The following is a 16,768-nucleotide window of genomic DNA, read 5'->3' as shown; positions in this document are numbered from 1 at the left end:
AATCACTTCATCGGCAAGTAAATCTGAGGCGGGTCTGAACCAATTAACCATAGAACTGGAAATTATGGTGTGTTTTATTTAGAAACGCCACTTCATTGTTTGCCTAATGTCGGTGCATGAAAAACTGGGTCAAGATTAGATTTCTGTCGAATATATTTTTTAAACAAGTCCTTGTAAGACACGATTCGTTAATTCCATAATTTGTCATAAAATGGTCCGTTAAAACAGCATCGATTTATTGTCCATTGTGATAATAATTGGAAATGATCGTATCTGAAGAATTTAGGATGTATTCCAAGATAACGGTTATAACATCCGTTAGAAATTAGTCTTGCTTCAGAGGAACACAATGGTGCGATGTAAAAGGGTGTTAGAGTTGTAAATTCGCGTAAACACAATCGGGTATTATCTCAAAGATGGTTCAGATTGTGACCTTCTGCGGAAATATGCCGATGTTACAAAAGTAATAAAATTGAATTCAATTTTTTTCTGCTCATCTTGGACCAACCGCAGATGGTAAAATTTTAATAAACCATTAATATGCGTTAAATGGTAAAAATAATCTTATTAACACACGCAAATCGAATACATTAAGATAAGACGGGTGTAAAATAAAATAAATCAATAGATTTACATAAATAAATAACGTTTATTTGATACTGACGCAACGAAATTTGTCATGTTCAAGCATGAAATGGTTATTATGTGGTAATTATATTAGGTGAAGGTATCAAAAATTATTTATAAATTAAAAAGAAACTTGTTTTGTAATTATTTTTAGATTGTCGAATGATAAGAATTTTAAATTTATCGGTTTGTTGTTTAACATTGAATTGAATTATGATTCGAGTTCAACAAACTGTAAAATTCAATCAATGGTATTTTTTTAAATAAATTACACGAAAAAACAATCAAGAATATAGATAAAATAAAAATTTTTAATTCGCAAATTTAACATTTAACAAACTGTTAATACTAATAAATTTTAATTAATAAAATGTTTTTTTTTAATTCGGATGTATAATACAAACGTATGTGTGTTAATTTAATAAATAATTGATAAAACTTTCGCATTTAATATAAATAAATATAAAATAGCCAATATTTTTGTCAAATTTTAAATAAATCACAAAAATATTTTAATAATTGTTCATATTTAGATTTAATAAAATATAGTTACGCTTAAACAAAAATATGATAAAATTATAATTAAAATTAACTTGAATGAATAAAAAATATAAATTTATTGTAAATATTTAGGAATATATCGAAACTTGATAAACTGACTTTTAATCAAAATAAATTTAAAATTACCCTATATTTTTATAAAATGAGAAACATGAACAATTATAAAAATGATCGAATTTTTTCATTTAATAAAAATACAAAAAAGTGTAGATTTAAATAAATTTAATTTACCTTAAATAAAAATTTGACAAAACCATTCTCATTTTGTTATTTATTAAATATTATTTTTGTAAAATTTCAAATAATATGTAAATAATAAATATTTCAATAAAAATTGACTATATGTAGATTTAATTCAATATAATTGAATGAAAATTAGTAATAATGAAACAATAATAATGAACAAATATAAAAATTTATTAAAATTTTCGTGTTTATTCAAAATAAATATGAAATTAAACATTATTTCTAATATTTGTAAAAGAAAACAATTGATTATTATTAGTATTAAAATGTTATATATACAATAAATAAAAATTTGATTAGAGAATGATTGAATTTTTTCATTCAGTCAAAATAAACATTTTTTAATTACAATAGCTGCAATGAATAAATAAATTAATGAAAATGAAAATTTGCCGCATATATTTATGTATAATTATTTTTAATTTCTTAAAATAAATAATAAATTTTTAAATGAAAATAATTGTATAAATAAATAAAATTACTGTTTAATATATACTTAGCTTACTCTCATGGAACTAGCTCCCTTTTTAATCAATCTTCATCAAAATATTTAAATTACCAAAAATGAGAACAAATATTTCAAACAAAAAATACATTAAAACCATTATAATTCTGTTATATTTCAAATATCACCTGTTGACATAACTAATTTTTATATATCTATGATTTGATAATTAATTGTCAGTGTACATTGTTAAATTTGAGTCATCCTTGCGTGAGTGTTAACTTGTATTGTGCTCATGGCTTAAGTTTATATTTGTATTTTTGTTCCAGCACAACATGGGCAAATATTTAGCGATCCTCGTCACGTCTTGGATGTTCTGCATCTGCGCTTGTTCCGAGGTAAGTCTTATCACCTGAGCAAATCCGTCGAGCAAAAAAAAAATGAACAACGAAAGTAAATGCAAAACACTTCGACAATCAGTTAAACAGTCCACGTTCGCAGACGCATTCGTGACGAAGATGTGACAGTGCCACACGACTTGGGGGAAGGATTAGAGAAACGGCATACATTAATACCATTAGATGAATTGGTATTCCTCGGAATGTGCCGCAGGTTTTCTCGTGGCACTCGGTGCGCCAAAAAATTTGGAATTTTTTCTACATAAAAACGTAGTTAACGTTGAATTTTATTACGGACGGAATCTGGTTTTTTTGCTTTTCGGCAGTTTGGAAGATGCGCGTCGCACATATAAAATGATAATGAGGCTGGTCGGGCACGGCATTATTATTCTATAAAATGTTTACATATGATACAGAAGTCTTTGTTTAACATAACTGAGTCGTAAAGACCGTCAGGTATCTGTGTTGAAATCTAAATATGCATTTTGAGAAATAGACCAAATTGGGGATCACCAACCTTTTATCTCACTTTTCCATTCCGTTTAATTGTATTACATTTTAGTCAACAACTTAATTTTCATTGATTTATTTTTAGCTGTTAACTTTGGGAAAGTTCACTAAATTAATGTAGATACACCAAATTTTGTATCTGTTTATATAATTAGCTTTTTCGAACACTGTTTAACAATACAAATTTAAGTTTCTTTAATCTGATTTAAACAGACGGTGAAAGTGTGAATATTTTTCTATTCATCAGAGTTTTTTTTTTATTGTTACTCACAACGTATAACCATTTAGTTTACAAAATAAGCGAATTTACACGAAATTAAGATGGTATTAATTGTTTTGGTACATCTTAATTAGCGGTTATGTCCAACTCCTTGCCTATAAACAACATACATCTTGACTTTGACTTTAAGAGTATTTTATAAAGGGTCAAAAAATATTTGTTCATATAGTGAGTTATGTTTATTTACATTTAGTCATCTACTTGTTTTTAATTATTTGTTATAATAATTTTAGAGATAATTTGGCTAAGCTACTAAATATTGCATAAAACATTATTTGATGGTTTTGTTAAATATACAGACCCTCATAACAAATGAGTCACAGTTAAATACTATATTTATGGCTTAAATATATTAGGATTTAAATAAACTTGCCATATTCACATAAATAATAGATACAGGTAGTCAATTTTAAATTTTAGTTTCGATTTTTATTAAATATCTTCTATTTAAACCAATATTTTTAAGCAAAATCAAGTGAAAGGGATTTTTTAGTTTAATTAATTATTTTTTTTTTTTTTTTTTGTAAATTAAAAGGATGTTAAAACTTGTTTAGATATCTGTATAACGTAACTCATTATAAAATAGCTGTTTGTCCAAAAACTTTTATAGAGTTGAAGTTAATAAACCTCTCCAAGTGATTTCGAGATGTAAAGTTAAAAATATTCAATTTTTCAGACATAAGTAACTATGCTCCAGTAGTTATGGAACAACTATATAGTCAATTTTCAGGTCTATAATTAACAGATAATTATAATACTATTAATTAAGTCACAATTTAAAACATATCTTAATTAATGGTAAATACATTAATGAATATACCAATGAGTTTTTTATCGCTAATAAATTAATCAGTATCACACTGGGTTTGTATATTTATTATGTTAGATTTAGGTGCCTTTACACCTCCTCTCCTTTAATTTTTATAAAATTTTTGGAATAAGTGAGTCACAAGGTTTAGTTGTGTTGTTCTATATCAATCAATTTTAATAATACATTGTATTACAAGGGTAGTCTGCAAATATTTTTATAAACCATTAAATTTTGTTCCACGTTTCCATATTATAAATAACGAAATTTAATGTATATCAACATAATTTTGAGGTATTTGAATCCATTTTATATGCATACATTTAAATATATTCCTCATTTGGGTAGAAATTATGCTTTGAAGTATGTCCTACATATGCTCCATCGGATTTAAGTCTGGCGTTTGCGAAGGCCATGGTGAAACCTCAATTCCTTCTTTGACCATCCACTTTCATCCACAGCAAATGGAAGGATAATTAGTTACAGACTATTTAAATATTTCTATGCCCCTAAAAATCCATTTGTTTTTACAGCCAACAATGATATCACTCCAAACCATTATTCTGGTACCTCTGCATGTAAAAGCTTCCTAGACATGCCTAAGACGTTCTACAATATATTTCCGAACTTTCATTCAACGAGAATCTGGGTAAACCAAAAAGAGATTCCTGGGTGAATAAAAGAGTCATCCAATTATTTTTAACCCAATTTTGAAAATCTTCACATCACTCCCGTCTTTACTAATGATTGTCTCTAATGAGAGGTGTATTGGTCTCCTTAATGTAGAATGGTTTTATGTAATCTGTTTCTTACATTTTTCCGACTAAAGATCATATTATATGCTTGCAGTAATTCCGTTGTGTTGTAAGAAGAGGGTGTCTTCGAGCAGTTAATGGCAATTATCTAGGTTTTTATTAAGGCATTTATTCAATTATTTATTTATAAAAATAACATTGTATGACTAAAATACTTTTTATATTAGTAAGGAAACAGGCATGTATGACGCGCAGTCCATACGACTATTTTTGATGTCTTTACATATGTAAGTGTATCGAAAATTTAAAAATTGAATATAATTTCAAAACTTATATAAAGATAAAACACATATAATTAAATTGTAATTCTGGTATTGATATAATTCTCTTCTAAACATAATAAATATTAATAAAATGTAATATTATTTCTTGGTTACAATCTTTACAAAATCGTGGAATAACCATTTGATTATTACTCGATACGGGGACACACCCAAAGCAATATACACAGTAAATGGTAAATTATATTTGCTCAAGTGACCGTCCTTGATTTTGTTAACAGACCAACATGAGAGTTGTTAGACCTTCGTTCATTACGACAATTTAACAACAAAATACACAAATTACAGTTACGATACAGATCGTTTCCATAATAAATCCATTTGAAGTTACTTTCCTAAACAAATGTGACTGGTCACAATCAATTTCAACGTTACAATTAAAAACTAACAAGTTTTAAATTCGAAATTAATGTATGCATAATTTTTTAAAGTATTTATCAATTATGTTTTGTATAATTTGCAAATAATTCATATTTGTTTAATCGAACTTTTTTAAACTGAATCCATTAGACGTTTATATATTAAATTATTAATATTGTTGTTTTTTACATTTTTTCCATTTAGCAGTCGATTTAGATTTCATTAATGTAAATGTCATCCCAACAATTTATTTAAACACCATCAACATAAATATTCTTCTTTTTGTTTTCAGATTATTGTCTTCGATATAAACATCTTATTTTATACAATTTGTGAAATAACAGGTGTTTCTAGTAATAATTTAAGATTTAAGATAACAAAACGGATGTGGGTTTCGTTGATGGGATTAAAACAATAAATTACAAATTAATACTTGAAATATTGTGTTTTGTTTTATTTCGTATTATATCTCAATAAAAACATTCCAATACTTGTTTTCCCATCATAAAAAGCTTTCTGAAGGTCTTCGACAACGAAAATTGGTGCAGTTTTTTTCCTAACAAATTCCTTTAGATTGGACACCGATTCGTTTTTCGTCTCGATTTCACGATAGCCTTGTGGCAGTCACCACGGTTTATCTAAACCATGTCCAACAACATCTTGCCCCCAATCAAAAACATAAATCTTCACCTTCATGTTTCATTATCTGTGAAGGTTGGCTTGCGTTAATAAAAAAATGTGTAAAACCAACAATGCGTCGCAACGACAAGTTAATACAAGAGGACGTGGAGGATTTCCGTGGAAAAAGGTGGCGGAAAAAATTTCAACAATGAACTTGAGTCCTTCGTACGTTACCAATGCCAATTATGTTGTGTCTTCGCGGGCACCTACATCTAGTCAATTTTTTTTATCCACCAACACCCATTAGGTCTGGTGAGTCTTGTGATATATTTCAAGACACGCTAAATGACTGTACAAATATAAATAGCAGGTTGTTAAACCGCAAAACAAATATGGAGACCATTCAGGTCTGCCACCGCCGATATTTGCCACTTCAATTTATGCCTAATTAATTCTATATATGCTCAAGGTGTCTTCAATTCTGGCCAGGTTTATAAATGTATACGCGATTATTCATAGCTGTTTTTTCCCAGTTTGGTGATTAAAACTGGTGTCCGTTTATTTTTGGGATTCTCTTTTGTGAAGATCACATAAATAATGTCGAATGACGGTGGTTTTAATTGAGTAGATTAGCAGAAAAAAATATTTGTCTCCAAAACACATGTCAACTGTACAAAGTAAGTGATTTGGTATTTATTTGGGTATATTTTAATTTGCTTTTATAACCTTTAAGCCAATCTTTTTCAATTCAAGGTATTACTTTTTGATGATTATTTTGTTGCAAATGAAAAGGAATACTTCATACTTATAAATTAATATTTGCCTAGCAAATTTTTTATTAGAAATCGAATTTATGAAAATATTGCATCAATGTATGTAAATATAAATATTTTAAAGACAAACATCTCGAAAATGGTCAGTGAGTGAAATAGTTCTAAGCCAACCAAGAAGTAAAAAAGTTATAACGATTTTAAGACACTATTTATCTTATATCAGCTCATCAAAATTTGCTTAAAAAGGTGGGTTTAAATAGATGTTACTTGATAAAATCAAACCTTGTCATATTAAAAAAATATTAATAAACGGTTAAATTTAAATTTTCATTTAAATATATATTATATAAGCCAATTTGCTACACATTCATACGATATCTAGGGTACTAGAAACTGTTGTAACTACTTGTTCTTCTTTATAAAATATCGTTTTTCAAACTTCATTTGTAGAGCCGCAGCTAATAAATATCTCTCCAAGTGATAGTTTTCGAGATGTTGATTTGATATGTATTTTTATTACATAAGTACAGCTGATCCAGAAGTTATGGGGCAACTGTAGAGTTAATTATTCATTAGCTAAAATGTTCAGGTCTATAATTAACAGATAATTCAGTTATTGTTTTATTACAGTCATAATTTCAAACATGTTTCAAATAATGGTAAATATACCTTAATGAATATACCAATGAGTTTTTTGTCTTAAAATAAATTAATCAGTATCACACTGGATTTGTATATTTAATGTGTTGGATTTAGGTGCCTTTACATATCTCCTTCTCAATTTTTTGTAATATATTTGAATTAAATGACACAAATTTTAGATGTTTTCATAATACTTGTGTTAATCTAATGCAAATCTTTTGAACATTTACTTGTTTTACATCTTTTTATAATGAGCTAATTTTAATAAACACACATATAAAAGAGTCTAAATATATTTTTGTAAAATATTGAATTTTATTTTACACATTAATTTGTACAAAAAAATAAATTTAATATTATATATTTCCTTATTTAAACCATATTAAACTAAAAAATATTTGTTAAAATATAAATATAACAAAGATAATTCACCCATCATTATTTTTTGGTATAACATGAAATGTTTAAATTTACCAAAAATAATTTTTGAGATATTTTAGTTAAAAATAGTCAATTTGTTATTTTGATTCGTCGCAATAGTTTTGAAACTTAAGTATAGCTTTTAACAATGACCCATTAGTTTTAGACTAATGGACTCTGAACTTTGGAAATTATTCATAAGTTAAAATTTTCAGGGATATAATTAACAGAAGGTTAATAGTTATAGTTTTAATACAATTAATTAGCAATAAATCATAATTTAAAACATATCTTAATTAATGGTAAGTATAACTTAATTAATATACCATGGGTTTCTTATCCTTAAATAAATTAATCAGTATCACATTGAATTTGTATATTTAATATGTTGGGTAGTAATTAATTTTCGTGATTGAGGTAAATAATACACAAATTTCAGCGAGATGGTTCTAAAATATTATATATCCTTAAGATTTACTAAGAAGTACAAAAGATTTTAAAGTACTCCAGGTGTTGTAGTGCTTCCTTCAATCTACACTAATGATAATGAGCAATATCTAATTTATTAAGTTAAAAATCTCATCGAAATTCGATTCAACATTTAAGTAGTTGTTTAATACAATGAAAAACCAAATTTGGATTTCACCTATTCACCATCTATTCAAAGAAATAGGTAATCTAAAAATTACTAAGGGTATTTTGAAATATTGACAGTGGACAAAATACCAAGTGCATATACAAATATATAAAAAAAAAAAATTAAAAAATTTAACATGGTTCCCTATTACATGAATTTTAAGTATAGTATGTTCAAAATAAATAAATGTCTTTGATTGTCAAGCGATTTAGGTGTGTTTCAGCCTTGTGATCGGTGCACGTAATCGCTGTGATAACTTTTAAAAAAATCTGTTAAACAAATAACATCTCATGTTTTAGTAATCCTTATCTCACTATTTTTGGACGGCACCGATCGACCGGAATACAAATTACTGTTTAGAATTTTTAATTCGGCAAATTTTTATTAGACATTACCAATTCAAATGTACGGAATCAAACGGTGTCCAGTTAATTTATTGGCCGCGGAGATGCCATGAATGAAATGAATATTTTGATTATATTAATTTTAATATTCGTCTGTGGTTTATTAATTACGTAAGCGTTTAGAAAACTTGTGTGTTTTATCGGGGTTTATCCGGTGTTTTCCAGCAACCATTTACTGGATCACTGTCATTGACGTGTTCCATTGCACACACCAAATCCAATATTTTCATACTAAATAACACTTGTTGATGGTCAGCTAATTAATTGTTTATTTAAGCATGTTTTCACACTTCACACAAACGGTGATTTAGTTGTGTTGCGTTTAACTGTATTCAAATATTTTTTGTTTCATCGATAGAACATAAAAATGTTTTTACACAAGAGAAAGTCTGACAAGCTTCTCTACTAACTTAAATAATCTATTACATCAACAAAAGTGTTTTTTGCATATTCGATTAGTAGTCGATTAATATTAATATTCATCAATAGGATTTTGCATATGTAAACTTACATTTACAACGTCAATGAAGTTGTATCGAAAACTTCTAAAATGTAATACTTGTTTTAGTTTTTATTCGTCATTGAATCGAAAATATGCAATCGGTTTGATATATTGTCACCGGTCCACCTTTGCCAGATATTCGACTTATACGGTCGTGATATTTAGGTTTATTTTCGTCTCGAAGGATGTAGAGAAAATGTTCGGCAATAAAAATGTACGGTGCTTTGCAATTTAACGTTCACAATGTACAATAAATACGTTGGCGTTTATAATTGAAAGTCATGGTATTTCAGAAATTTATTATTGTGAATCAAAGTGCTTACTTGAAACTCTTATGGTGGTCAGTGTTTTAAACTAGTCTATTCACAGTTCCTATTGTATTTTAATTTTTGATTTAACATAAAGAATTACATTTTGTAATATTTCATTACGTTTTAATTACATATTTTACTTAAAATTATACTTATTAAATGTACACTAAACTTAAAATCTGGAATTTTAATTTAAAAATGTTAATGAATAAAAAAATAATTAATTTAAGTTGGCAGCTAATTTTTATGTTTGTTAATCGCTGTTAATGCTTATTCTAATGAAGTTAATTTATTATTTAAATAGTTATAATAAATAAAAGTGTTGAAAATTAAAATGTTACAACATGGATATTAATAATGTTCGTTTAAACAATTGAACAAGTAAAAATGTGACCTAAAAATATATTAATAATTAAGATTTTCTTATGTGAAAGAAATATCACATCTAATAGATAGTAAAATTGATTAAATTCGTTTGGTATTTTAATTTTTAATAGTAAGTAACAAATTTTGTAATAAAAAAGACCAAATTGTTGTCAAACATTTTTTAAGCAATTATAATCAAATGGCGTTATTTATTTCCTTATTGGAACTATGTATTTATTTACATTTACTTTTATTTTTTCCAACACAAATATAAAAGAAGATAATTACGACATGTTAGAATGATTAACGTAGAAAGCATGTTTAAGAAATCAGATTTCAATTACGTCTTTTTATTCTATCCTTCATTAAATTAATGATCGATGGCCTATGATCAACGTAATTCTTAAGCCATTTATTAGCATAAATAACATAATTATATGCGTAATAATTACCCAGCTTTTATTCGAGCAATTTATGAAAAAAGCTGCTGGCAGTCACAATGAGTACAATTTCTAATAAATTATTACATTATCTCACAGGTATTAAATTTGGTTAGTTTTACAATAATTGTTGGAAAGATTTTGTAACATTAAAATTGAGATAATTGAACAATATCGTGACAGCAGAATTTTAGGAGACACTGAAGTTGATTATCTCCGCCTTTTATTTCTCATACTTTCACCAAACAATAATATATCAAATAATTTAAGAACAAACTTTTATTTTTATGACGAATTATATACTACCGTAAATTAAAATTTGTGGAATAATTAATATAGACATGCACCAACAATTATTGTTGTGTCTCAACACACTTGTGCTTTTAAAATAAACAAACACTCTGTTTTCGTAAAACTATGAACTACTGTTGAACACGGTCCAATAAATAATGTTGCTGCAACACTAGTATCGTTTTAAAACAAAGGAAACGATGTGTGGCATATAAACCTCGCCCATTTTAAATTGGTCCACGAAATCAATTATAGTTTCATAAAAAAAGTTAATTGAATTTCAGATATGCTTGTATGTATATGAACCGAGAGGAAATGTTCAAATCGGTGACATTGTGTAAGAAAACGGAAGTGTGTGACTACTTACAAACAAAATTTGTCACTGATTATAAAATATTATCACATTTACATATAAAATTAATTCATCAATTAATCAAATAAAGCACATGACATGAGAATCCCTATAACTATATCCAAAATTAATCCAACAGACATTTTCATATTTCACATTTTTTGTCTGAATCTATTTGAATAATACAGCCATAATTCATTATAACCGAAGATTTACTGGGACGTAAATCTTTGTAACAACTGTAATTTTTTCCTCGTCAATGACTTTGTACATTAAGTCTGATGTTCGAACGTCCAAAGACGATCAAAAAATATGTGTAATCCGACAGAAAAAAATCACACGCCCAGTTGTATCTCTCACACAATCAAAGGTTACGCATTGTATAAAATTTTTCAATTTACTTTTTATAGGCGTTGATGTCGACAAAATGGTGATACATAAAAAATAACCGGCAATTCTTTGCGAAAACTAATAAGGAAGTCATTAACGAACTATTCTATTCTAATATCGCTAATTATGAAAGACAGAGCTTCTCAAAAAATTAATTATTAATATTCATGCACGGAGTTCTAGATGCTAATCTCCGAGTATCAATGACGAACGGGATGTTTTTACGGGATTGTTTCGGTGCGACGATGGATGCAGATGTGAGTTTTTTATTTTAAATGTGATTCCGCCGTTCAATGAAGGAGCTGGAGCCGAAATGCTTGTGCGACAATCGTGTAGAAATATATTTTAACGGTATTAGATATGACCTTTAATACGGGTTCAACCAGTTTTCGAACAAACCGCACATGTTCTAAGCAGTTAATAAATTATCAAATAATGTTTTAATAACTGCCAAAATATCGCTTCTTTGCTTTAAAATATACTCATAGCTTGTAAATTAATTATAATTAATTGCCCGGTGGTTTGCTGCCATTCGAAATTGCTGAAACAAAAATTAATACATATTAATTCTTCTGATTTAAAAGTCACATAAGATCGCGCTTCGGTAAATTACGCAATATGTGTTAGTAGGAAAAGTGAATGAACTATAATCGGTGAAAAATTTTAACCGTAGAATAATACTATTCACCGACATTCGGGTGTTTTCAAATTACACTATTTAACTGTAGATTTGGACGATTGTTTAACAAAATATCTTTTGTTTAGAGGGAAGCCTCAGAACTTTTCGGTTACTTTTTTAAGGTAACGCTCTGTGTAGTATTTCAAAATTTTAAATAGCAAATTTAGTTTCTGCACATGGAAATACCTACTGATACCAAATTTCAAGAAGTTTCAGCAATCCGATAAAAAGCAATAAATTAATGATTAAACAATTTGTCATCTGAAGCTTGTACCGGATGGAGCATTTAGTCGATCCGGCCGGAACCGAATACCTTGGGATCCGGTCCGGTCAGTGTAGGACGTCTATGATATTTTAGCCTGTATATTCAAAATATATCAAATTTCCAACAATATGCATTTGGAGCTATAAAAATATGAGTCTCAGAGATTTTCTGTTTACAAATATTTATAAAATGTCCCTTTTTATAAGTAGCTTGAAGTTTATAATAAAAATTATTGTCATTCAAAATTAAATATGATTTTTACAATATTTTTTTATAAGGGACAATGTTTAGCTATCCAAAAGATTTCAAAATTTTTCTTTTTTACAACATTTCAATTTCTTAAGGGTAGTTAATTTTTAATTATAATAGCTGAAGTGTAGAGTAAAAATTGTTTCTATATTAAATTAAATATATTTTCAATATTTTCTTAAAATAAAGAAGTTTTCTTTTCACAAATATTTATAAAATGTCGTTTTTCTATTAGTTTTTATCGGTTTCCTTATATTGATAAACTTGTGTAGCTTGAAGTTTATTGTAAAAATTATTGTCATTCAAAATTAAATATAATTTTTACAATATTTTCTTATAAGGGACAACAATATCCAAAATATTTGAAAATTTTTATTTTTTAATAAATTTTAGTTTCTTAATGTTGGAAAATGTTTAATTAGTTTTAGTGTAAAGTAAAACTTGTTTCCATATTAAATTAAATATATTTTCACTATTTTCTTAAAATATTTTCTATTAGTTTTTAGGTTACTATGTTGATAAACTTGTGTAACTTGTTGTTTTACAAATTATTGTCATTCAAAATTAAATATAATTTTTACAATATTTTCTTATAAGGGACAACGTTTAGTTATCCAAAAGATTTGAAAACGTTTCTCTTTTTCTACATTTCAGCATACCAAACTTTTAATTAGTTGGAGTGTAAAGTAAAAATTGTTTCCATATTAAATTAAATGTTATTTCCAAAATTTCCTTAAAATAAAAAAGAATTTCTGTTCACAAATATTTACAAAATTTCCCTTTTTTTAATAGTTTTTTCAGTTTCCATATGTTGATGAACTTGTGGTAGCTTGAAGTTTATAGTAAAAATTATTGTCAATCAAAATTAAACATGATTTTAACAATATTTTCTTCTTAAGGGACATTGTTTAGTTTCCCAAAAGATTTACAAATTTTTCTTTTTTACTACAATTCTTTAAAGTTGGCAAGTTTTTAATTAGTATGGATTAAAATTATATATATTTTCTTATAATAAAAAAAATTCTGTTCACAAATATTTATAAAATATCGGTTTTATCGGTTTCCATGTGTTGATGAACTTGCGTAGTTTGAAGTTTCCAATAAAAATTATTGTCATTCACAATTAAATATGATTTTTAGATCATATTAGATACCAAATATAAAATTGAAGTTTACAATAAAAATTATTGTCATTCACAATTAAATATGATTTTTAGATCATATTAGATACCAAATATAAAATTAATACCTTTTTTCATGGAATGTAATGTGTTTAAGTTATATTTTGAAACAAAATCATAGTAATTCATAAAGATAACACCAAAGAGTTTAAAATGCTAGAAGATGAGATTTACAGAGATGTTAGTTTTTTTTAACTAGTTGTCTTTTATGAGGGTGTCTACTTTCAAATGGGCCACATTATATATAGATGTGCCTCCGAAATTAACAATGATTTTGATCATCTATTAAAAATTAATCTTTTAAGACTTTTCTCAATTTTTAACGCCCAAAGCTGTGTTTTAACTTTGGGGCTCATCTCTATCTTTTAGATGTTTTTTAACTGTATCTAAGTTTGACAATGCGCCGTTTTGAATAAACATAAAAATAGTCACGTTAGATGTAGACAATGCGTTTAGTTTAAATTTCTATTTTTTTGTAATTGGAAAGTGGCCAATTCACATGTTAACAATTATGCATCTCAACGCTATATGAAAGACGGTAATTGGCCGTTTAATTTTCTTCCGTTTAAAATATTTTCTTCGAGGTATTGTTCAGCACTTAACGTTCTTCGCACGCACAACCATCGCGCTTAATGGACCGGCTGGATTAAGTGATTTGTATGTTTACCGCGTCTCTGGAATGCATTCCGAAATAATTCCGTTCATTTCAAGGTGCCAACGCGGAAAATCACTACCACTTAAAAAAAGCAAACTAATTTTATGTCTCTTAAACATCCAATATACATAAGTAATTACAAGTTCGAAACTTCAGATCGCGGCTACATAAAAATGTTCTCTCGCCGCAAACCAGTTTCGAGCTGAAAGAAGAACGTTTGTTGTCGTTACGTAAGACGGGCTTCTTCGTTGTATATTTGCATAATTAGATTTGTAATAAATTAGTGCAATAAAACAGGCAATTACCCATGGATCGGCGTATCCACGAGGCACGGCCGAACGAAAGATTAATCGTTGATTCGAACGTTCGTTAATCGAATGGAAACTGTAGAAATGCAGACGGAACAATTCGAGCTAAATCAGGTGTAATTGTTTGAATTAACGTGTGCACGCGGATTAAGTAAAGAAAGCAACGTCCCACGCGCTCAATTGCGATCGGGTTACATTGTCTACGGGCACCGGCATAAACTGTTACTTAATTTGTTTGAGAAACGTACGCCGGAGCCGCCCCCCTCGTGCTTGAGATAGTGATTTTATTACTTAACGTGTGTTTTATGTTTTCTGAGTCGTTTTCTGCGTTGTTTTGTGCTGTTAAAGGTGGACGTGGACGACACTATTAATTACATTCCAGTGACAATTTTTTGTACCTCAATCTCTTAATCACTTTACTACTTACTTTTATTATATGTTATATAATTTATAGCAACTAGTACTACGAGTCTACTATGCAACTGATCAATCTAATTATATTCTTTAAAACTTTTTAATTTTTCAATGGACAAAATAATAGTAATTTTTCACTTTATGATCTTTGATTGCTCTCTGCCAATTTAAATTTATTACTTACTAGCATTTTGCTTATTATAGTTATTTAATCGTTGATCAAAGTGAAACTGTAAGAAAAATTATAATACAGGGTTACCAAGACCGAGAGAAACAAGAAGAAACGGCTAAGCGTTTAAGTCAATCATTTCACGTAATATTAAATGGCTCAATTCAAAGAAAATTAATCATTAAAATGTCAAAAAACAATTCAATCTTATTTAAAGTCAAACTGGAAAAATTGAGACTTGCTAAAATTAATTCAAGGACTGTGGATGGGGGTTTGTTTGATAGCAGACCTACAAGTAATACCCTGGATTATATTTATGTAGTATTGTCGTATATTCAGAAAATGGTTGAATCAATGCCACGGAGGTGGCCCAAAATTATAAAAAAAATGTATGTATATAAAATGTGTTAATGTTAAGTTGAATAATACAGATTTAATAATTAACAATACCACAATAATTTGATATATTCATGTCTGGATAACTCATTTCAAAAAAATATATGCAACATTTTATAGAATAAAAATATAAACATAGTTTTTTTTATTCTGTATAAAACAACAATAGTAAATTAATATTATTTTAACAGTCACATTAAATAAAAGTGTTATGGCTAAAATATTTAACAATGGATCCACCAGTGAGGGAAGTTCAATTTTGTACAAAAAAAAAAAATAAAATGAAAGCAATGAAAAGTAGTATTCCATTTTTATTCTATATTATTCAATAATAAAAGTAAATTTCTATTTTTTGAGACTGTGAAACAACTTTCCTACAGGTTGATATGACCCAGTATCAATCACATTCCAATCATCAAGTATGACAGTGGTGGGATCATGTCAAATTATTCCTTATTAGATACATGATTATTATATTTACACCATTTTTCATTTAATAAATTAAGTGAAAAATATAAATATAGTTTTTTATTTTTTTAAAATTACTCTTTATTTCTTATTGTACTTCTAGTTAATCTGTTATTTTTTATAAAATCAAACACATTCAAAATAAACAATATTTTTTTGTTCTTCCTTTGTTCTAAGTTTCAAAAATTTTTTATTATGTAATTATTACACGGTTTACTGAATCGTTCTGCAATTTTGAAAGAGAGGATATTTCCTAGTACATAAGAATTATTTATTAGGCTCTGTGCCTAAAAACGTAAAACTTGGTTATTGTTTGGTCTAAATAAAATAATAAGATTATTTATTTATCATAAACGTTTAAAAGTGATATATTGTACCAAATATTTGAATAACTTTATGTTATTCACTTTACTAAACAGTAAAACATATCTCTCCATATACTTAAAATATATTTTACAATATATCTAACACATCTAATTCAATTTGGGAGATCATCAAAAAAAA

The 16,768-nt window shown here is 27.3% G+C and overlaps 1 protein-coding gene across 4 annotated transcripts in view; it reads left to right on the top strand.

The window, feature by feature from the left end:
- Positions 1 to 16,768, top strand: part of LOC109608467 (A disintegrin and metalloproteinase with thrombospondin motifs 16) — an 84,548-nt gene that overhangs the window by 16,479 nt on the left and 51,301 nt on the right. For all 4 annotated transcript variants that reach the window (XM_049970727.1, XM_049970724.1, XM_049970725.1 and 1 more), the window contains exon 2: positions 2,209 to 2,277. In XM_049970727.1, coding sequence (XP_049826684.1) covers positions 2,215 to 2,277 — 63 coding nt within the window. In that variant the 5' untranslated portion in view covers positions 2,209 to 2,214. The remainder of the gene's footprint in view (positions 1 to 2,208; positions 2,278 to 16,768) is intronic.

This window comes from Aethina tumida, chromosome 1, assembly GCF_024364675.1.
Source record: "Aethina tumida isolate Nest 87 chromosome 1, icAetTumi1.1, whole genome shotgun sequence".
In the NCBI taxonomy this organism is placed as follows: domain Eukaryota; kingdom Metazoa; phylum Arthropoda; class Insecta; order Coleoptera; family Nitidulidae; genus Aethina; species Aethina tumida.
The sequence above is the reverse complement of the archived record's forward strand: the minus strand, read 5'-3'. Positions and strand labels throughout refer to the sequence as shown.